The sequence below is a fragment of the Tauraco erythrolophus genome, chromosome 2, assembly GCF_009769465.1.
Source record: "Tauraco erythrolophus isolate bTauEry1 chromosome 2, bTauEry1.pri, whole genome shotgun sequence".
In the NCBI taxonomy this organism is placed as follows: Eukaryota; Metazoa; Chordata; class Aves; order Musophagiformes; family Musophagidae; genus Tauraco; species Tauraco erythrolophus.
The window spans coordinates 112,915,887-112,939,370 of NC_141466.1; the positions used below are offsets into that span (position 1 = coordinate 112,915,887).

The window sequence follows — 23,484 nt, forward strand, 5'->3', positions numbered from 1 at the left end:
AAAAAAATTAAAAATAATAGACAAAAAAGAGTGAGCAACTCTGCACCTCAGGCAGATGAGATGTGGAACTCCTTGCCAGAGTGATTCAATGAAAGAGTAGGAAAAAGCCCACAGAAGAAAAAAAAACAACCATAGAAGGCTATTTAGAAAACAGAAATTGCATTATGCATAAGCAGCTGTTAAACCAAAAAAAACCCAGAGGACTGGAGAGTAGCAGGGAGAAATATCGCAGGTGTTTGCTCTGGGGGTGGGGACTTCTTGCTAGGTTTTACTTAAAGCTTTTTAACTATTCCGAGGGGTATGTCCATATGTGTGCATAAATATACACTATATTCAAGGAGGGGAGGTGGAAGACATGGCTGACAAGACTGTATATAAATGTATACTGTGTCTCAATAGACCATGTAATTACATGCAATTTTAGCGAAAGCGTATAATGTATGTTCAAGTCTAACTTTGTTTGGGATTGACTAGGTCTCCTAATATGTGTGAACATGTTCCCAAGGCTCACCTGAGGTTCTTCTCCTCTTCAGAGAGCTATAAAGACACATGACACCCATGGGTCATAACAAAATGTACCCAAGTGTTTCTATGCTTTAACCTTAATTCTGAAGCAAAAGATATTTCAGTCAGCAATCGATGCTATCAAACGGTATTGGCTGTCTGCTAAGATATAGATAAAAGGCAGTGAGATAACCACTTCACCTACACCACACCTGAATTTAAAAGTTCTCATTATTAAATAGAGTGATTCAGTATTTAACATTCTATTTTTGTAAAAGAATCCTCATTTTCCATTTCTTCAGGAAATAAAGGAATAAAACCAGAATTTTTTAAAATGTGCAAATAAAAACTATGACCAACTTGAGCACTTTGCTTACAATACAAATGCTCTACCAAGAGAGGGCAGCAAAATACCTTGCGAATATTTTTAATCTTACGTAACATTTCCATGCAGTAAGATACACCAGATTAAATACACCATCCTTGACAGTAATTTAAACTTAAAATTATTTTCATCACATATATCTGCAGCATCCCTTCGTCAACAAGCGAAAAACACCAAACCAAAAAAACCATACACCACAACCTACTATGCTTTTTTTTAAGTAGTTTTAACAATGTTAATAAACCTTTCAGATAGGAAACCAAAAGTGGCACAGGTCAGAATACCAGTATGCCAGTAATGTAATCAAGTGTCTCCAACACAACTTAATAAGTAAGAATGAATTTTGTAAACTACGAAAGAACTACAGCTTAGCACGTGTAGAAGTTGTAGCTAAAAAAGATGAAGAAATAATTTTCTTTATTAAAAAAAGGACAAATTTGTCTGCATTAAACATCCCTGGTTGTGTTTAGTTAGCACTAGATAATGTAATTTTATTTTTAAATGTTGTCAAGAGATCAAAGTTATCACCTACTAATCCCTCTGCATAATACGAAGAGTCATTACACATCAATTAAAGCATTCTGAAGTGCCAAGACTTTGGTAGTTCTAGAGCACAGGAACATTAATGAACGTTGTGAAAGCAATTCATGAAAATCCTTCAGCTTTAGAAATACAGTATCTAGCTAGCAGAACAACTTTTGAAAAAGCTGAAGAAGTACTAAAAATGCCCCAGAAAGCTATCTTACAGTGAAACACTAATATGTTAAGGCAAAGTGATCCTGTTTATTTTGGAAGTGTGAATTACTAGAATCTAAGAGCTAATTTACATTGAATAGTTGAGACAGTGCTATAAATCTGAACAGCACGTCAGTCATACGCAATGTAGGTGCTGTTACACGTGAGTTTAGATTCGAAGAGTCAACTTCAGAATTTCAGAATAGCTGCTAGCTTTATCATATATCCCACTCTTGAAACTTTATTTTTGGATTTTAATTAGTTTCATGCCAAAAGCATCTTAGGAAACTTCGTTTTGGGGTGACGGGGAGGGGTGTTGTGGGTTTTTTTTTGTTCTTCTTGTTTGTAAATTTATTTACTTTGATATTGCAACAGTTTTCAAAGTTATTTCCTCTCTTTTTCTTGCCCTTATACTTTTGTCTAGTCAAGGAGTTATGAGGAGGTACAGTCAGAGGATGAAGAAAGAATCACATTTACAATACTAACTTGTGACTTTGAACTCTATCAGCATTAATCCTCCAGTTCTCTGGGCAGACGAGAATCAGGAGCATGACTACATTCTTGAAATAACACGAAGAGAAAAACGCAATCAGTAGAGTTAAGTACACACTGTTGCACCCCTGCTAAAAACCCCTACATTTTGTGACAGTGCAAGTGTTTAAAATTTCTCCTACATAACAACTACAAAACAGAATTGCTGATAGTTTAACCCAGGTACACCCAAAGCCTTCCTAGTTTGTTCCAAATCAGATCATAAAAGGGAATACCAAGACGAAATGTTACTACCTCAGTTTTTGATGTTATATGAAATGAGCCAACACTGCATGTACACCGAGATCACTTCCTATCATGCCTTTAGGAAGTAACATCACTGCACTCAACAGATCCTCACACATACTACTGCGTGATGGTCAGCTAGGAAGCTATTTCAAATTAATACTATCCAATACCTTTAGATCTGTATTTTGGAGGTGGGGGGAGAACAGGTTGGTTTAGATTCTGCTCCTGGATGTGAATTACTGACAGATCTTCCAGTTCTTTTGCTGCAGACTTCAATATAGTCAATCAAAAGAATTGAAGCCTCCATCAATTCTCTTTGAAATATGACCATTACCATATGGGTTGAAGGGAAGACAAAGATCTCAACTGGATTAAGAAACTTCAATGTTTACTGGTAAAACAATATTCTGTGTCAGAGCAGACTTAATAGCCAAAGAGAAGCTGTCTTTGTCTTGAACGCTTTTCAGATTTAAGTCCATATCTTGGTCATCTGCAGAAGAGTCACCACAAGCGTCTCAGTTTGTAGAAAGACTGTCCTTCCACCAGAGACAGTATGCCTCAACGTTTGCACTGTGTCAAGAGACAGAGCTGTTATCACAAGGGCACCAAAGCTAAAAAAAAAACCACATGTAACAAATCCATTCCTGAAACAGTTTGTGAAAGCAAATAGCTGTCTGCTCTGGCAGGTCACTTTGTTTCCTCAGGTGGACGTTTTTCTGCACGTTCACATAAATCTTCAGGATTCAAACATTGGCTTGCTTTGCTCTTGGACATGAGATCAAGCCATTAAATTTTTTCCTAAAAAGATGATAGGAAACCACACCAAGACGACCATACATCAACCTGAGTAACAGAATTCAGCCACAAACCCAAAAGGCTTCTTGTCATGAAGCCAGATACGTTAAGAACAGAGGTATTTCCATGAACAGTACAGACAGAAGCATCTTTGTATCACATCCAAATTCAACAGGCACTGAGCTGACAAACATTCCAAGATGAATAGAAACTGGTTTGAAGTATTTCGTCTTAAAACTCACTGTAGAAAACAAAAATCGAAGACAAAGCCTGCAAAAACCAAAATATCCTGAGAAACAGATCTGACTGAAGTAATTGCTGCATTGAGTGAAGAGGTCAGCTGCAGCCAGACAATACACAGTATTTGACAGCTGTTAGTCACCATTTATGAACACACCAATTTCATATTCCATTCTTTCTTGGCTGAATAACTTGGTGTCAAAGCAGGGCATCAAATCACTCAAAGATCAATAGTAATACTATCCCTGTTTTGTCTGCTTAAAGATACAACAACAACAAGGTTGGGAAAAAAAAAATTACTAAGTGTATTGAAAAAGGACACCAAAAACCATCACTTCAGCCACTAAAAAAAAAAAAGCCAAATTAAAAAAAATAAATAAATAATAAAACAGACTGCCCTGAGGGAAGCTTTTCAGGTCTGCGCCCACATGGGGTTTTTTTGTCTTTTTTGAAGAACAGGTTCTTGTTTGTGCTCTTACTTATTCTGAATCAAACATACGAGGTGTGGTAGAAGACAGACACAAAGATGACATTCAAAAGGCAGCATGAAGGTTGACCACCTCTAGCTTAAAACACAGCAGTAATATTCTGCACTTTGTCTTAACGGTAACTTTCAGAACAGATATTCTGTATAAGAAATCAAATGTGATTATAACAAAAGTATTGAACCATGTACACATTTTTCATTCTGTGCTTGACTAGTTTTAAAAATGTAAATTTTATAACTCAACATAAACAAGAAATCTAGGAATAACACCACTATGTAAAGTTCTAAAGGTAAGTGTATAATATCAACCATAATTAATTATCAAAACCTGGATTCATCAATCCAAACCAATGGACTTGTTCACCCTGTGTTGGTGATCTGGCCATTAAACTTACATTTGCCAATTAAATAAATATTAAAATACATTTAACCATTAAAATACATTTATAAATTTAAAAAGTTGCATTGCAATGACTAGCTCAACAAGAAAAAGTCCATAGTATTCCAGTCCTGGAGTCTCCATCTGCTTAGGCTTTAAGGGCTGCTCTGAGCTCTTGCACCAGCTCCTCTAACTCTGCCTAAATCTATGGAGCAATAAAAAAAAAAGACAGTAACGTTTGGAGTTTTATTCTAAAATGCTGAAAGCCCCAGCATGTGGGCATAGATACCCTTATCTAGTTCGACAGTCACTACCTACTGGAATACATCTCACATGATGGCTCTCCTCCTCCCACCGCTGAGTCACTGCAACAAACAGAGCAGCTGGCTGCAAACAGGCTACACAATGCGGAGTGGAGCTGGAGGCGCCCGCACCAGATGCAGGGTGACCTCAGCTCCATCTGAAGCGTGTTCTCGTCTACAGAAGAGCCTTATGACTCTTGCAACTGCAAGTAACTGCATGCGCTCTATGGACTTCAATTTAACTAGATACAGCCAAGCTACTTTATCATTGCTACAACTGTTTATTAAAAAAAAAAAAAGTGAGTGCTTTAACATGTTGATTATTTTGAACTTAGCTGCTAGTTTGAGTTTTAACAGCTAAATCCTCTGATCATCTTCTGCACAAGTTCAGAAAAGGAAAAGGTGTGTCTGCTATGGCCCTTTGAATTTGCAGGAACTTAAATGAATAATAAAAACTGAGTATCAAAGTTAAACTTGCTCTTCCATCTTTAATATTAAATATTTATTCATCATTCCAAAATTCAGCATTTACCACAAAGGTCTCTCTCACGTATGGTCTCATAAGTCTACTAAATATGCAATAATGCTTACGTACCACGGAATGAACACACACCACCCCCCAAATTCCACAATTCATTTCCGAAGAGAAAATACAGCCTAAATCATGTCAATACAAATTGCAAATTTCCAAACACAGGCAGCCCCCACTGAGATTGGGAGGTTCCACGAATAAAAAGTACACTTGATGCACCAACAACAGAAGTGATGAAGACTTAACATCTTTTCATCTTCCTAAACTCTCTCAGTTGCACACACTTCACTTTGCATCACCTAAACTGAACTCTTGCTATATGCTTTCACTAAAACCGTTATCAAGTTAGCTTTATTTATTTTATTTTTTTTTTTTAAATAGAATAATTTTTCAAGTGCTAGACAGTCTGGAGAGCTTCTACCTGAACAAAGTGCAGTTTTTCGGAGAAACTCAGACTGGAGCTAGTCAAGTTGTTAAAATGAACAAGAAACAGGCACTTAGATGATCTGCAAAGTTTGAATGTTCAAGGGTAACAGGTTTGTGAAGTGAGTTTATGTATATGCTCTGGAACTGATGATTACTTCCAGTTTCAACAGCAGTGGACTTTTGGTTCTTTGAACAGTAATGAAAGGTGAGACTCTTTCAATTACATCTTTTTTAAAAGTTTGTTTCAAAGAACACTTTACACTTAATTTCATGCAAAATTATAAAGGCATTTAATTGATTAAATGTATCACGATTTTGAAACACTATGCAAATCTAGAGGTCATTCCAGCAGCTTTCCCCTGATTGATCACCATTGCATGTAACACTTCCACTGTCAACTTGATTTTCCTTGTACACTAGTATTAATACATCCTAAACACCAGTATTTGGTCTCCGCATTCTGGTTTTCTTCTCCCCCTCAAAAAAAAAAATCACCCAAAACCAAGACATCAACTATGTATTATTTTTTATTCCATTTTGATCATCAAAATCTGCAACATCATCCAACTCCTCCTGTTCTCCTTTGTACTCATGTGTCTCAGCCTGCATCAGCAGCAAGGACTTATTTTGTTCAGCAAAACACCAAGTAAAATTTGATCGTTCCCAATCCCAATGATACTGGAGGAATTGCCTGTTTTTATGCTCCTCACACTTCCACAGTAATCCTCCTCTCTTCCACCTTAGCTACCAAGAAGGAAATTTCTAGTTATCAAATGCTTTACTAAAGCCCAGGAACAGCCTTCCTGCTTTCGCAAAAGAAAATATCATCTGGGTACAGTTTACTGTGCTATGTTTTATCTGGTTAATTATTCTTTTCTTCAAAAGTAGTTCTAAAGCTTTTCACATTAGCAAGGCCAAACTAACAGGCTTTCATTTCCTTGATCAAAAGAGATTTAAGGTCTAACAACAAGCTTTTACGTTATAAGTTCAAACCACATTACTTGGAAATAAGAAAATAAGAGAACGAACTAGGTTTTATCAGTCAAGCAAAAACTGGTAACCAACAACCATGACAGAGACATGAAAAGGCAACTATAAAACTAAAGGTTTTTAGATGCAGGACCTCTAATAGAGAAAAGGATCTATTAATGCTCTTTGATCAAACCTCATTAAGTCTAGCTTTCCTCACCTCGATCTTTTCATCTTAAATTCAAGTGTTCTGTTAGTTTACATACCTGGCAGAAGCCAGATTGCAGAAGTCATCTGTGCACATCCAATTTCAGAAAAAGTAAGATTCTCAAGAGTAGAAAAATCTACTTCCATTGGCAACTCCCTCAGTGGTATTCTAGTTCTCTCTAGACAACAGAGAACTCATTTCATAAAAGAGAACCACAATAACCAAAAATCTGGAAAAACGTAGAAGAGTTTCTAATCCCAATTTCACGTTTTGCATTAAACAGAAAAAAACCCACAGAACTGGAAATTTTGCAGAAAGCTTAAGATTTCAAAGAGACATTTTTAAAAGTGTTAACTAAGATACTTGTCAGAACCATCCTTCAAGCAACATCCATATTCAATTGCAGCAATTAAGGCAGCAATTTTGCCAATGTAGTCAAAAGACTGCTTAATGTAAGAGTGCTCTTCTCAGTCTGGTAAACATGTCAATGTTACCCAACATCTACAGCTATTCAGTACTGTAACCAGACGGCACCCATTACCTCTCCATAAAGCCAGTTATTAAGTCTCTGAAAGCTAGACTTGACAGAACTAAGGAAAACTTTACTGTGAATGGAAAGAAAATGGGAGGCAGTAAAAAAAAAAAAAATTATACCAGAACTCTGTTCTCCGGAAAATTTGAGGGCAAGAAGGAAAAAAAAACAAACGAAGTCTTTAGGATGAGATAAACAACACTGATGGGTCATTTTGCTTCTGTCTCCTTTTGTCTCCTGTCTTACTATGCGATGCAGAGACTGGACAAAACCAACTGGCCGCAGGCTGCCCCATGAAACAACCTCAGTGAGCTCAACTTGAAAAGTTTACACTGATGTAACTTTGACCAGCTGGAAAAGCCTGAGCTTAGGCATTAAAAAAAACCCCTTTGATTCCATCTAAACCACGTCTCTAGGACGCAAACTTCATACAGATTTTGTAACACACACAGCACACAATACAATTATATGACAGTATTCTACTGACCGCTCTTAGATCCTAAACCAAAAAGCCAAGTACTATATTGTAATCATATGCCTGTCTCAGATTAGAGCTGTTTGTTTAGTTATAATCTCATCAATCCATATACCTTTAAAGAAATCGTACTGCCTCAGAACAGGCTGCTGGATAAACGACACAACTTCAAAAGCAAAGGAAAACTGGAAACCATACATCTGGCCACTAACTAGGGAAAGATCACAGGCTGCGGGAAATCACTTGAAACCAGGCTCCCAGGGACAGAAACTGACGGGCAAACTTTCCTTCCCTTAAATTATTATAGCTACATTGCTACCGAATTGTGGGATGCAGGTTTTTTTCTTTCAGTATTTTCACATATATTTTCCAAACAGCTCGGGAATTATCTATCTAATAATTACTAATTTACAGGTAAAAAAATACAAATTCTTTTGCCATAGTTAAAAATTAAGATCAGCAAAATCTCAGAAAATAATATTTTCAAACTGTAAAATAAAAACCATTCCTTTAAGTCTATCAGTAAACAAGAAACTGCTCCCCTTGTCAGTCTCTGAACTTGTACTATCTAAAACTAACGAGGGTCCCAAAAGTTATGAAAACCACACCATATCAATACTGCTTTCTAGCACAGTCACATACCAAGTTTTCTTTAATTTCTTTTAACAGTATCATCGTAATCTATGATATAAACTAAAACTGTAAGCAAACTTAAAATATTTAACAATTATGAAACCTCCTAACATTCTGCTGTTGTTCCTACGTGAACTTCTAATGTTTTTGAGTACTTACGACAGAAGTCGGTCAAGTTTTGGTCCATTACGTCCCTGAAGGACAACAGGCGGCTTGTATACCTTCATTATTCCTTACAATCTATACACTTTCTCTGTTTCTGGTGTTCTTGGTCTCTTTATTTATGAAGCAGTGATGATTTTGAAGTTATTTATAAACATTAACTCATTAAATTCCCAAGTGTCATATTAGATTCCAACTCAGTGACTCATGTTCCTGACAACATATTTATAATGGCTAGAAGAGAAGGTAAATTTACATGCACGAGTAGCACACAGAGGTATGCCATGAACTAATCTTTTATTTTAAAATGGTATTTGACATTAAGTAACTCTGAAGTTATTAACAAATACGTATGTTTGATAACAAGCCAACTTCAGTCGACAATCAGTGGAATTTATAAACACTGCCTGACTACCATTCTGACAAAATGAAAAATAAACCATACAACAAAAAAAATCCCTTCATTTTCGAGGATCGAAAACGGAAGCTGAAGTGTTTTAAAGCTGCTTATTACTGTACTTAAGTAAGTGTAAGTTAAGGAAAATTACAGTCATCTTCAAGTACTCCCTGACAGGTAAAGCATACACCATGTGTTAAGGTTTCTTAAAAGAAAAAAACAAATTATTTCATTGACCACCTTCTGTGTAATCTTGGTCTCATAAAAGCCTCAGTGTTTTAGATCTCACATTTGGTCATAGTGGCTTTATAGATTGCCATCACAGCACAGTAAACAACACAAGTATTCAAGTAACAAGCTTTGCAGTAAAATAAACAAAGTAATATTACTACTTTAGCACTTTTACTCAAAATGTAAGGCACCTAAATGCTTTCTAAAATAAAGAAAAATCTCTGAACCAAAATACTACGTTTTTGTTGGCAATGACCTAATTTAATTCTTCAGTTCCCAATTTCCCCAAGATTCTTGAACACTGGTTATAAAAGTGAAGGAAAACATCAGATCAGTCAAAGAGCTCTTTTTAATATGCCATTCTTTACTGATCCCTCCTTTGGCAAAACATTTCTAAGGAAACATTTCTATTTGTGCCTAGGAAAACCCTGACACTACAAGCCACATAACTGAACTTTGAAATTAGTCCTGCTTTGAGCAGATGGTTGGACTAGATGACCTCCACAAGGTCTCTTTTTCAACTTTATGTAAGCAGATTTTTTTTTTCTCAGGCTTAGAATAATTTCAAAAAATATTTTCCTGAACTTAACATGAGAGTCGGTCAAACACTACTGAATCCAGGCATGTTTATCAGGAGGGATATGAGACCAGAACTTAAAGACAACTATTATCAAGCCAAATCTTAAACAAAACCCTCACCCCACATACACATTTCACAAGTAATAGACTTAGCAAAGCCTGCGCCTTTCTACTGATCCATCACAAACCCCATGTTCCTTCCTACACAGTAACATTTATTCCCTTCTCTTGCATTCCCTGTAGTCTTACTGCTCCCCACAGAATTCAGTTCTGCCCATGCTGCCTTTATCCTTTACTGAGACTGGAGATGTCACTTGTAGATATGTTAAAAGTAATATAGACCTAAACCTTTTCTTCTCAACTATTTACTACTCTCTACATTACGGTAGTAAGACTATTGTTACTGCAGTCTAAAAGCTGAAAGACAGTTTCTACAGAAGAGAAGCTCTAGCTTAGAGTTAACCAAACTAGCTGTATTATAACCATCTAGTTACAATAGTAAAAAGACCAGAGAAGCATTTGTGAAACATTTTAACAAAATTACATGTTCTTCTTAGGCTTAATGATGCAACAGCAATAGTCTTTCCACAGACAATCTGGCCGGCAACATGAGTAAACACTCATTCCAGTTCTCTATCCATTTTTAGGGGAAAAATAAATCAAAACCAGGACCAGACTTCAAGAAGGACATTACACTAGATGAAAACAAGTAGAGCACACTGATCAAATAAGAAAGTGAAGCCATAAGAATGCCATCTGATAAGATGTCCTTTACACACAAAAAATTGAGAGACTTGCAGAGCTCTTAATATGGGACAGCACTTTTTTCTGAAGAGACATCTATGTACAATGCTTCTCCAAAATGTATTTCAGCATTATAAATTTCAATACATCCTTCTAAAGCAACAGACAGGAGATAAAAACATTAAAAGCCATTACTGTAGAACAGAAAAAAAATATCAAACGAAAAAAGCTTTTTAAAAGTCTGTCAAAAGGAGTGACATAGACGACCTTTATCATGACAGCAGACTTGCACATAAACACATCAAACAGACAGATTTGTAATGAGGTTCTTGCTATTTGTTTTTAAACAAGGAGAGTTTCAAACAAAGTGATCCCGGCTCAGATTTAAGAACACACTGCATAAAAGAGACGGACAAGTATGAGCAATTTTGATGTCAAAACTTTGTTCAACATGTACAGCTAGTTTATAAAATCTACAATACGAATTATTCCCAAATTAGTAATCTGGTTCTGCTCACCTTTTCATAAACAAACTAAATGCAAACTATCAAAACAGAAAAAACTTCAGCACCAACATGTTGAAATATTTTTCCAGTTACCACCGAAAGCTATTAAGTGCATTTACACCACTAATCTGGACCATTTCCTATTTATTCAAGGATCCTGTTCCCTGCATCTGTACTGCATGTGACCTAAATCACTCCCAGCATCCCTTCTGGAAGGGAACAGCTAATCTCCTGGGCGTATTTTGATGGTAAAACAATCCAGGATTGCACCACAGGCTGTATGCTTGAGACAGCCCAAGGTCTTCCTGTTTTCACTTTACCCAGTCTGGCAGCACTATCCTAGAAGACTTAGCCATTTCATATACCCATATCCCAGACACTTAACCTACTGCGCTAACCCATATTGCCACACAACAAAAGCAGGAATATGGCAACTAGAAAGTTTGTTCCCAGAACATGGGTACATGATCGATACATAGTGGTTAATAAAAGGAACTGAAAAAAAATCCACGTTAAAAATGCAACGGGTCGGAAATATATCCCACAGGGCATGGGACAGGGTACAGTGGCTTTGCATGGAAGGGAACAGCTTAGCTTGGAGGAGTGCCAACTGGTATGGGGAACATGGACTAGTCCCTGAGAGCAGCACAGATAAAAGTAGCACTGCTACAGCTGAAAGTTAAACTGCTAAAGGTTCCATAAATTTATACACTAAAAGCAGAAAATGAAAGTTTCTTTGCTAAAGAACCAATACAGCATTAAGGAGATCAAGCTTTCCAATACAGTATTTTGGTCTAGTGCATTCACATTCAGGAAGAAAAACTGTCATTCTCCACGATGATTTAATTCTCTACTTCTAAAGGTTAAAACTTCCTTCCTTGCTTGCTGCTTTATAAGCGTGTGTCAAAAACTGAAGACACAACAGTCACTGGAAAATTAATTAGTCTGGTTGAAAATGACAGCACTGAAATCTTCCAAGGCTTCCCATCTGATCTTCAACTCTTTCGTGACAGGCCAATAGCAACTGCATTGTTTGAACGGGTGGAGATCACGAACAAGGGATCTAGCTACAAGCAAAGTTTCACACAGGAAAGCTACACTACTGAAAACTGCACGCATACAAAAGCTGCACTAATGCAAGAGAGTAAGTCCTTGACATTTAATTTCTCATCATTAGCAAGGAGTTACCATGTTCTTCAATTAAACAGCTGTTCACTTATAATACCGTACCTTCTCTGGATTTCCAATTCTTCTTGTGATGGACCATTTTGTACTTGAGAGGGAAGCTGTGAATTCTGTCGAGGCAATGTAGGACCTAAAAGCGAAGACAGACCATAAATTAATGATTTTAACTTTTACTACGCAAAAAAGCACAAAATGAAGGAAAAAGGCCAGCCACCACATGACAATATAAGAACTGTTCAGCTCTGCTTTTTAAGCCAAACAAGCTCAACAACATAATACAGCAAATAAAAACTGCAACAAAAGTTACCTTACATATTTACAGAATGGATTTCTTTCACATGGATGAAAAAGTTTCACAGAATAGCAAAATAAATTTTATACATGATGGAACTTGACAAAAGCTTTGAAAAGCACTCCAAGTCTGAGATTTTTTTAAAACAATGAACAAGTGCTCTTGGAGGAACAGAAAAGGCTCAAAAAATTAAAACACTCACCTAAATAGAACACTGGAAATGAGGAAAAAAAAAAACCAGGAGAAAAAACATCAGAAACTTATCACCATATTGAAAGAAGGAAGATAAAGTTGTTTCTACAAGTCACACCAAAATTTACTCAGATTTTAGCTCGTCAACTTGGATCAATGATCTTCCTTTGTGGATAGGGAAGTATTGTGTCCAAAGGAACAGAGGCATATGACTTATGTACAAATTGTGCATTCTGCTAAGCACAAGAAATGCAAGAGAAGGACATGCAAATTCATTTTTGACTTTTAATGATGGGCAATTCTGAATCGTAAATCTTTCAAATAATTGTATACGCTAAATCTTTCTTCTGAAAACAGAGGTTTTTCCATTTTCCTTGCAAATGTATTTACAGTACAGAATTATTTAAAAAGAATTAAAAGAAGTGAAGGATGAAGAAGTGTGGAATGGAATACAGTAGATCATGAATGCATTGTTTCTGTAAAAATGGGCAGTAAACCAGAAAATTATTTAGACCATAGCTACACTTAAGATCATGGAATTTATAAGCAAGCAGAATTAAAAACAATAAAAATGTCTGAAGTTCTGAAAAGGTCCCAAAGCAAAACAGTAATTTCTAGCTGAGATTCCACCAAACTAGTCAGAGTAATGAAGTTGTAATGAGATCTCCCTCATCTCAAATATCAAAATGTAAAATTTGTTTGCCATCCGAACTTGTGAAAGTCATCCAAAAACATGAAGACACCGCCTGTGACACACTGAGACACCAAGGACAGGCGACCCTGCCTCAAGAGTCAGTAAATGAGTGCCCTGTTCAAAGGCTATACAAAAAAGTTCATTTACTCAAACCAGCATAGTATTGTTTCCACTGTGGTCATAAAGACAACGAATCCTGAAAGTTTTAGAAGTGTATACTATCTACTGTGTCCTACAGTTAAAAAGTAATGCAAGAACTTACTTGTAGAAGATAAAAGCAGGAAGCGTACTACAAAGGTTGTCTCTTCCTTATTTAATTCTTTTCAGCAAGCATTACGTCCTCATACTTAAGGACACGATGTTGCCCTGGCTGTACTATTTTTGCTTGGATTACCTCCAAGAGATACCCATAGATAAAAATCTATATTATTTTTAATGTAAAAGATTTAACTGCAACAATAATTGATTGCAAGTTATCAGCAAGCAGAAACATCTGTCATATTGCTCATCTGGAAAACTTTTCTGCTTTAAAACTTCCGAAGTCACACATCCTCCTCTGTCATCTCCCCTGTGTGACAGGTGGAAGGCTTTTATGCCCATTAAGCCATGACAGCAGCTCCCAAGCAGCTGGGCTGTTTGCTGTCTGCACCATGCTGCAGCCTTTCATGGACTTTTAGAAGTAGACACAACCAGGCAGCAGCTGCGTTGCTGCTTAAAGGTGCTATATACCACTACCGCTTGCCACATCTAATATACTGCTTTCCCTCAGATCCGCCGTTTCTCAGCATGAAACGCATGGACCTAAAAATAATAACAAAGAATGCAAATAAAAAGAAATGCTCGTACTACGGCCATTTACCACCTGAAACTATTTTGTACTGAAATTACAGTGGAAACGAAAACTTCAGACTTTCACCCATTTAATCTTTAAGAGAATTTCACAGTCTTTTTGAACAAGGTATTATCATGCTGCAGTAGTTGAGTTTGAACTGCCACTCTACAATTATTTTGCTAGTGTCCTCCCAACTCTTTCTTTTGCTAGTGCTGCTGGAAACCAACCACCTAGCTTCACTTGCACTGGCTATTCAAACCAGCCTAGCTATCAGAAAACCTGTTCTCATAGTCTCAAAATTCACTTTCAAGCACTGTCCCTCAGAAAATCATGTTCTCCAAATTCTGCAGAACACAAACATCAGCCAAGATAAGCTGGCGTAACCTGGCCAACCTACTCCACCAAGTTATGTGCTTCTTTCATAGCTATACATGCAAGAACGCCAAACACAATCCCCTGCTAACAATTAACATGGTTGTTCTAGTATTCCTTATACATTTTTGCCATTAGGAAATGCAACTTGAGCATATCAAAGGCTTTCATGAATGAAAAGTTCAGCTACCAAGTCATTTGGCCTGTTCTCTCACAAATTCCTCTCTGCAAGCACAGACTTCTGGTAACCACGATGTTAACAGACACTGGCACGTTAAAGGTACGTACCAGGTGGAAAAGTATGTTTTGTCCTATAAAATTCAGTTATTACAGCAAGCCAAGACCACAACTTCAAGCCTAAAATAAAACTGTCTGGATAGCGGGACAGATGGTATAATAAATAAATATGCAGGAGCTAGCTAATAAAAAGCTCTCTCAGAGCTTTTGAACGTTTCAAGATACTTCAGGAATACCAAGCCCCAAGAGAAATATTCACAGATACTGCCTAGAAAAAAAAGTCTGATCCTTCTACAGGATCACTTTATCTTCAGAGACCGGTACAAGCCAAGTAAGAGACGAGGCTGAATGGTCTATTCATTCTTAGTTCTAAGGAAAGCCTAACATCTTTCTTTTTCTAAAGAAAGCACAGATGGTGGACTCCAAGGCACACATTGACAGACAGAGGATATAATTTCATACTAATTTGTTCAGCAGCCATTCCAGTTTAAATGCTTTCTGGTTTTCAGCTTATTCTCACCTTTGCATCACCCTTCCTTTATGACATTCAGGCAACTGTGTAGTGAGAGACGGACTGGAAATTCAATGCATTAAAAATCCCAGGGGAGAAAAGCCCTGCTAGAAGTGTTTTCACCAGCCAGATCAGGACCAGTTCTGGTTCTTCGTGCAGTCACACAGACAACTACACTGGCCTAGCTCAGAGAATGACGTTGGACTGCTGGAGGCTGCCTGAGCCAAATTAAGCATCCCCAACATCACCTTTTCAAACCACAACCAGAGTTGTAGTTTATCAAACTCCTTAACTTCATTTTCACTTTCAGTTAACATATTAGCTCTGTATCTCCATTCAAGACCTGAATTAATTCCAGTTCAATAACCCTATGAAAGTATAATCAGCAAGCTGGAGATGGAAACACACGGTTTCTCCTCCCTCAATGCTTTTTGGTTCACCAGTTCCTTCAATCTTCGCAATTACATTGTCTGCTTTGGAGTTTCACACCAAGCTCTCCACTCCACTTATTTTAATGCCACCTGCCTTATGCTAGCAGCGTTGACACAGCACCTGGCTGGCACTGAAGACATCACATTCCTGTGAACTAATAGTGCTAAAAAACCTGGAGTATCTACTGTTCAAGATCAGAACAATACATGTACTACAGATTAGACAATGAGCTACAACGTGTATTTTCATTTAGCAGGACAGGCTTGCTTGGGAGTTGGTAACGCAAAGATTCATGAAATGTTTTTTTGGGGGACTGCTAGCAGTCAGATCACATGGAATCTTCCTCAGAATCCCGCATGCCCTAGGGGTCAAGAAAGCCAAAACACACACACACAAACATTCCTGCAATTACCGTACTGTTCAAAGTACAGCATTAAAAGACAAAATCTAATTTTAAAAATATCTAGTATCTTTAGAAAAAGTTGGACAACTATCGCACATGAGAATTTTAATTTGAGGTGAAGATCTCAACTTTTCCCCCAGAGAAAGTTTATATAAACAACTATAATTAAGAATTCTCACTCTTTCATGTCTCAGTATGTTAATGCCAAAACTAAGCAGCAGTGCAGTTACAACAGTATGATATTCAATCAAAGTACGACTGACTTTTCAAAGGAAGAATGGATTGAAAGCAGACAGCAAGTTAATTTATATAGGCATATGCTATGAAGATAAGTGTACTGATTAATTAGTATCTTCAGAAAATATTTTTGTTAAGGACAGTGTGAACACACCTACTAAGCAAAGAACACACCCCAGGCAAGAGTTCAAAACCACAGCAAAAAGACGTGTTTCTGTCACAGAGTATAAGAATGTAAATAAAATTAAAAAAAAAAGGTGTTGCACTGAACGCTTAAAGGTTTTCTGAATGAATGGAAAGCAGGCTTTTTCAGACATCTATGCTAGGAAGTAGTAAGAAAAATTATTATGGTCAAGTAACCTCTTTCCCTTGCCTCTAGCTCCTCCTCCTCCCATTCAGAGCCTGTCCTGCTCTAGGACATTACAGAACAAAGTCAGCGGAGACTTCCTAACTGGCCTTCAGCAGAAGCAAAATGGCACCAACCCCCTAGACCTGGATTTGTATTATCAATTCATAAGGAAAACTACGATGGTCAAAACCAGAGCATCAACAAGTGACAAAACTATTCTCTAGTACTTCTATTCGGATAAAGCAACTTCCAGCTAAGACTTCTCTTTCTTTCAAACATCTACTTCCTCATACATGGCTACCACTTTGTAAGTACCTTCAGCCCAGTTAATTTACTCATCACTTTGATTTCTTTTAGTAGAGCGGTAACTATTTTACATTTTCTATACTGAAAGTAAACGCTTTCCATTTCACTTCACAAGCACTTTTACCTGATCAAGGTAATAAAAATGAGACAAGAATAACAAAAATATTCATTAAAATACATTTGAATTTAAGCAGAGATAAGCCTCCTATCAATGCCAGCAGAGCCTTGGAAACAGAGTGCTGATAACCTGGCTGCTGGACTTGGCTCAGCACTAGCTTGCTGGGTGACCTTAAGCGGGCTTGCGGTTTCCCTCTGCTGTCCTTTTTTGCAGGGGCAGACAGACAGACAAAGCTTCGGCAGCAGGGTATTACGGTCGCTTAATGAAACTTGTCGTGGTTGAACCCAGCTGGCAACTAAAGGCCAAGCAGCCACTCGATCACCCTCCCCCACCCCTAGGGAACGGGGAAGAGAATTAAAGGGAAAAGGGAAGGAGACTCATGGGTTGAGATAAGAAAAACAACAACATAATAATCATCTTATATGAAAATATATATACATGATGATAATAATAGATACAAACAAATGATGCGCAGTGTAATTGCTCACCAGCCGGTGACCAACGCCCATCCCAACTAGAAATCCCAAACCAGTTAAGTCCCAAAACCACAATCCTGGACAAGTGAGAGGCCCAAAGAAAGAGAGAGAGATGGAACTCCAAGAGTATTCCCAAGACAGGGGGCGGGGGGAAGGGAAGAGAGAGAGGGGGGGAGAGAGAGAGAGAGAACGAACTCCGAGATCAGAGAGACTTCCCCAGAAGAAACAGGGGTTTCCAACTTCCTGGCCAACCCTCATCCATATTCCAGGCATTAAGTTGCATGATATGGAATATTCTACGGTCAATTTAGCCCCTAATCCTACATCTAAATTCAAATCTTGAATTAGGAGTTGTGGGCTCTTTGTCCCAGCCATGCCCCCGCCCAGTCTGTTGTGCTCCTGCACACTGGCAAAAGACGGGAAGCTGAAAAGTCCTCAATGTCTCAGCACCAATTATAAGCACCAGTGCACTATCAACATTCTTCTCATAACAAATCCCAGACTAAAACCAAAACACAGGGCTCTTCTAGCTACTAAAAAGAAAAACTAACTCTGTCCCAGCTGAAACCAGGACAAACTACAATATCACAATCTTAAAAAAGCAAGTATCAAAAGCTAAATATATCAATAACATCTACTGCAGGGTATTTATTGCTTTTTTCTGCAATTCTTTCAAAATTTGTTTAAATAGTAATGTTATAGATGATGACTGTCACTATTTGTGTGTAACACTACAGAAATGAGCCTTTCTAGCAAAGCTGTGTTTCCATAACTATGTTCATGATTTTTATGACAACACCCTGTTCCCAAAAGACAGCGGATTTAATATAGCTACAACTTCCACTGGTAATATTTAAGACAACAATATCAACCCTTGAGAGAAAAATATATTAACATTCTCCAATGTTTATTAAACAAAACTTTATCCACAAAATTACTATACCTCTATGCATGTTTGCCATGCAGTTAAGACAAACTACCAAATTTAAGGAAATTCTTTGAGTCACCCACCCAAACTTTAATGCCTTCACCCCTTCACCTGATACAACACTAATCCTAAAGAACGATGCAAACCAGAAATATCAGACAGGCAACCCTTAGAAGTGAGTAAAACTCTGAAAAGTTTTACTTACCAGTAAAAATAGAGATATTATCCAACTTCTGACAACACAGGTAATAATACCACATCACGTTACATTCTGACAGGGAGTGCTGACAGCCTGCACCAGAGGCTTGCCAACAGTACAGGTATAGTGTAATTACTTCATTGCAGTAGAACAATTTTTCTCTCAAAATAAGTTTTAGCATAATGTGAACCAAAACAGCATGAGAAGAACCATCTGAGATCCACCCCACCAGCCCCTCATACACCTTTCTCATTTCAGTCTCCTAGAGCCTCTACACGTAATTTCAACTAGGCAACCCCACCTTTTGTTTCAGTTTGAATAATTTAGTCTCTGAAAGTATGGAAATGCAATCTATGACATGAGTAAGTGCATTCCCCTATCAGCAAGGATTTAACAAACCATCTTTGCGGTAAGAGAAAGGACCACACATCAGTATACAGCTGTGGAAAAAGCATGTGTCTTTTCCCCATAAAGGCTTGATTATTTAATAAATAGATAACTTAACTCCTAGGGTTACTAATAATTTCAAAGAACTTTAACTCAAGGGTTTTTTCCAAGACTAGACTAACAAAATGAAGAGATTCTGGAAACAAAAAAACCTCTGTTTATTTTTCCTCCTCCCCATTCTCCTATGAATTAAAGCATCATCTAAGGCAGTTTTATAACAGCTCCATTGAAGCCATTCTTACCCTTGCCTTTATATCCAGAACATGCCAAAATCTTTTCAAGAACCAATGCATAACTGTTAAAGATCACTACAAAAACCATCATGAATCTTATGTATATAATAATTATTATATATTATATATATAATTCTAATGGAAAGAACTAGAACAGGCTTATTTACAGTTGTATGACATCCTTCAGTTCTTCTTCTGCCAGAAGTTTCAACTTCTGCAATGAACTCATAGTATCTCCTCAAATGCAAATTACACATATGTAAATCTCACACTTAGTTTCTTCTTCTCTTAGCAAGGCTTTCCTGAGACTGAAGACAGATGTCACACAAAACAACACCAATTCCAGCTGAACTAGAAGGTATTTTTGCAGCAAAACTGAGAATGATACCCCTTTGTTCCTCCCATCTCCCAGCGCACACTTCCTTTACTTGATTGTTCCTTTGAAGGAATAAGGGCCATTTTTTCACACATCAGAGAAGTTTCTCAGCCATCTAATTTCCCTTCATTGAGGCTTTTCTCTCATTCCAGACTCGCTTTGATTGCAACACTGAAATATGAAAATATGAAAAAATGCAAATATGAAAATTTTCTTTGTAAAGCCATGCGAAACCTTTGCAGAAAGCCGTCAGCTTTACTCTAGACAATTAAGACTAATTAACGAGTATCTGAACACACTGCATACAGCCTTAAAGCCAGAAACCCTCTTGAAATGACCTCTTAAACTCATGACACAGACTTGTAATTTGATGATGGTGTAACTTTTGACCACCTCAAACAATTATTTAATTAAATGGGTTAACTCTTCCAAAATTTTCCCAAATGAATCTTAGTTCATTTTTAGTACATCTCTTCCTAAATACTATGGGGCAGGAACTTGTAGCGTTAGCAGTCTACCTTAAAATTCCAGGAGAAAGTGCAGTCCTGTGTTGTTCTCTTTCTCTTCTGGATTTGCAGGTGGCCTACAACCTGCTCAGCTAGCCAGCAGGAAAACATGGTCTGGCTGAATAGCTACTAGCTAATGCAATCGTTCAAACCAGAACAGAGTGAAAACACTTTGACTTTTACATGGATTTAAATAAACACAAGCTCCAGCATAAGAGAAATTAGGATGACCACATGATCAGCATTGAAAATCAGGGGGAGAAAAAAACCTTAAGACATGCAGAATATTTGAAACAATTTCACTGACAAGGCAGCCACCACTTCAGAGTCCTCTGAGACAAACCTGTACCATTTTTTTTAGAGGAAAATTGCCAGTTGCAGTAAAACCTTTACTCTACTCCAACTTCCAACACTTTCATTCTCGTTCTGAACTCACTAGGATAACAAACAGGCCATCAGAGCGCACTCAGCAGTTCAGGGACCCAGTGTCTTCTCTGCTGCTGCAGATCCACTAGAGGGGGATCCTTAATTAAACAACCTCAAATTATGCCAGCACAACAGGTGAACATGCCAACTGTGAGCAAAGATCAATGACATTTTCCAAATATAAGCAAGAGAAGGAGACTATAGGATTTCCTTTTTTTTTTTTAAAAAAGAGCAAGAGTCATAAGTAACAGCTGACTTGCAAACTAAAAGGATGTTCACAAAGTAATCTTTAATATTCCTCAGAAGCCATTTAGACTTCTGTGAACATTTGCATAAAGTTTAAAGTTCATCTGCAGCTTCATGAATTTCTGAACAGTATGCTCAGCTAACATTAAAACTGCTTTCCTTTTATGAACAAAATACAACTTATTATAGAGAAATTGCCAAAAGGAGAAAACACAGCAGAAAATAAGGATACTGCAAGAATCAAACTTTAATTGTAGGCAATTCTAGAGTAAAAGGGAAGCTAGCTACATAGGATTTCTTTATTTTACTTGAGTTGGAAATTCTGTATGCTTTAAGATACACTAGGAAACACAGCAATTTACATACATTATAAAGAGACAAGTTGCCCTCTTCAGGTACAGATTTTTGAAGCAGCATCATCAGAATACCAAATAGGACTGCATCTAAGTAAATACTCAGCTATGTCAGAGATGCTAGGTAAAAAAAAATTAACACCAAGGATTCATTTCTAGTTACATTTTTAGGAAAAGTACTCCAATTAGTTTGGAGTAAACTAAATTAAATTTCGAGCAAGTACTCCAGTTAGTTTGTTTCTAAACTGTAAGCTTCTTGGTATCCTATTTCTATTATTGAAGCAGGCATGTTCAGAAAGATACTTGATCTTTTTTACTTCTTACACTGATACAGGTCAGAAAAACTAAGTAATATGTAGATGATGCACTGACAAACCTCCCAGCAGATAAAACTTAGGAACACTTGTTGACAGTATTCTAACACAGATACATTATCAACATTTATCTTTAAACATTGTCTCAAAATGGTAACAGGCTTACAAAGCCATTTTATATGCATAATTATGATGTATGTTTGGGGATTTTTGGGTTTGAGGGGTTTTTTTTGCAGTTTTTTGGTTTGTTTTTTGTTTGTTCCCCCCCGAACAGCAGTACAAAACTACTCATCTTCAGACATCTGCTGAAGCAACACCGATAATGTTAAGTATTGGTTTTGTTTCATCTTGATGGAAGCTAGGGCACCTGCATGTCTGTGAAACAGGTAAATAACAGCTAATCTTAAAACAGCCACAGTCCTTCTTGTCTGACAGAAGATATAGAAGAACAGTTATCTCCTCCTGCGCCAATGGTGTTCACTATTAGTCTGTGATGCAGCTAGTTAACGCATTTTGACTTGTACCTCCTACTACCAAGTCAAATCACAGGAAAAATAAAGAAAGTGACTATCTTACATTCAGGAAACTTAGAGGTTACAAGAAGTCACTATCAAACAAAACTACGCAACTTAATTCATGACCTTGTCAGATCTGTATCTCAAAGCTGTTAAGAACAAACTAGGTAGACTACAGCACTGTAGCCAGCAACCAGGACATGGTATTACAGTCATACTCAACTCTCATTTCATGAGCCACACAAAAATCCACCTGAAAACAAAACAACTCCCCAGTCATTAGGGATTAATTGATGTTAAATTGAACGAAGCAGACAAACTCAAACTGATGGGCCACTTCAGAGATCAACGAAGAGACTACTGACAATAATTTGGAAGAACTCATGATTTGGGATGAGCAGAGGAGTGAATTCTAAGTACAGTGACTTTTGGACTCATTGCAAAGCTCAGCACCTCTCCTCCTCCCCTCACCATTTAAGAAATTACTGAAGTGATGCAATAGAAAGAAGAGTTACTGTCATTAAGTTGTTTGCTCCTGTGGAATTACATTGATTCTAGGCTATTGTTTGACTGACATTTTTTATTATTAAAGTCACATTCAAGAAACCCCCTAAAAACTATTTTAGTTTTTCGAGTCTAAATAATGAGTCTTTATCAACTGAAGTGGCATCTTAGTTCAATAAAATTGCTACTACTGAAGAATATAACATAGTTGTTAGCCCATATATACTTTGCATAAAACAGCAAGAGAACTAGTCATTAGATGAATTACAATAATCTGTGAAATGAAAGAACAGACACACTGACCAATTAAAAAACGAGCAGTCATGCCTGCCTGTCATTTCAGCCTCTCTAGTAGCTCAGTTTTACTGTTAGGAAAAAAGAGTTAAATTAAATGATAAAAAAAATAGGTATGTGAATATGCATACACGTACTTGTTTGAAACATGTTGCACCAAACTCCTCGAGTTCAGGAGACATCACAACCCTCAAACTTGTGATGATTACCATAAATCAGGCCTTTTCAGGCTTTATATCAAATGCGTAGAAACCAACACTTTGTGTGTTCCCAAATGTTGGTTGGGAGACAGATGATAAACAGTAAGAATGCATGAAATATTTACAATCAGGTAACCTTTAGGGAAAGGAGAACTAAGGGATTTAGAGGAGAGAATATCCAACTGAGAGGTAGGAGAATGGGATACATAACTGGATTATTTTAGTTGGCAAAAAGAAACTTTGTACCTCTAGCTACTCTTTATATTTTGGCCTTGTATGCTGCATAACAGCCTAAGTGCTGCAGAA

General features: G+C 37.2%; 1 protein-coding gene across 1 annotated transcript in view; it reads right to left on the minus strand.

Annotated features, from left to right (window-relative positions):
* The window catches only part of ENAH (ENAH actin regulator), a 102,572-nt gene that overhangs the window by 26,194 nt on the left and 52,894 nt on the right, over positions 1-23,484 (minus strand). The window contains exon 4 of the mRNA XM_086631762.1: positions 12,232-12,316. Within this exon, the coding sequence (XP_086487888.1) occupies positions 12,232-12,316 (85 nt within the window). The remainder of the gene's footprint in view (positions 1-12,231; positions 12,317-23,484) is intronic.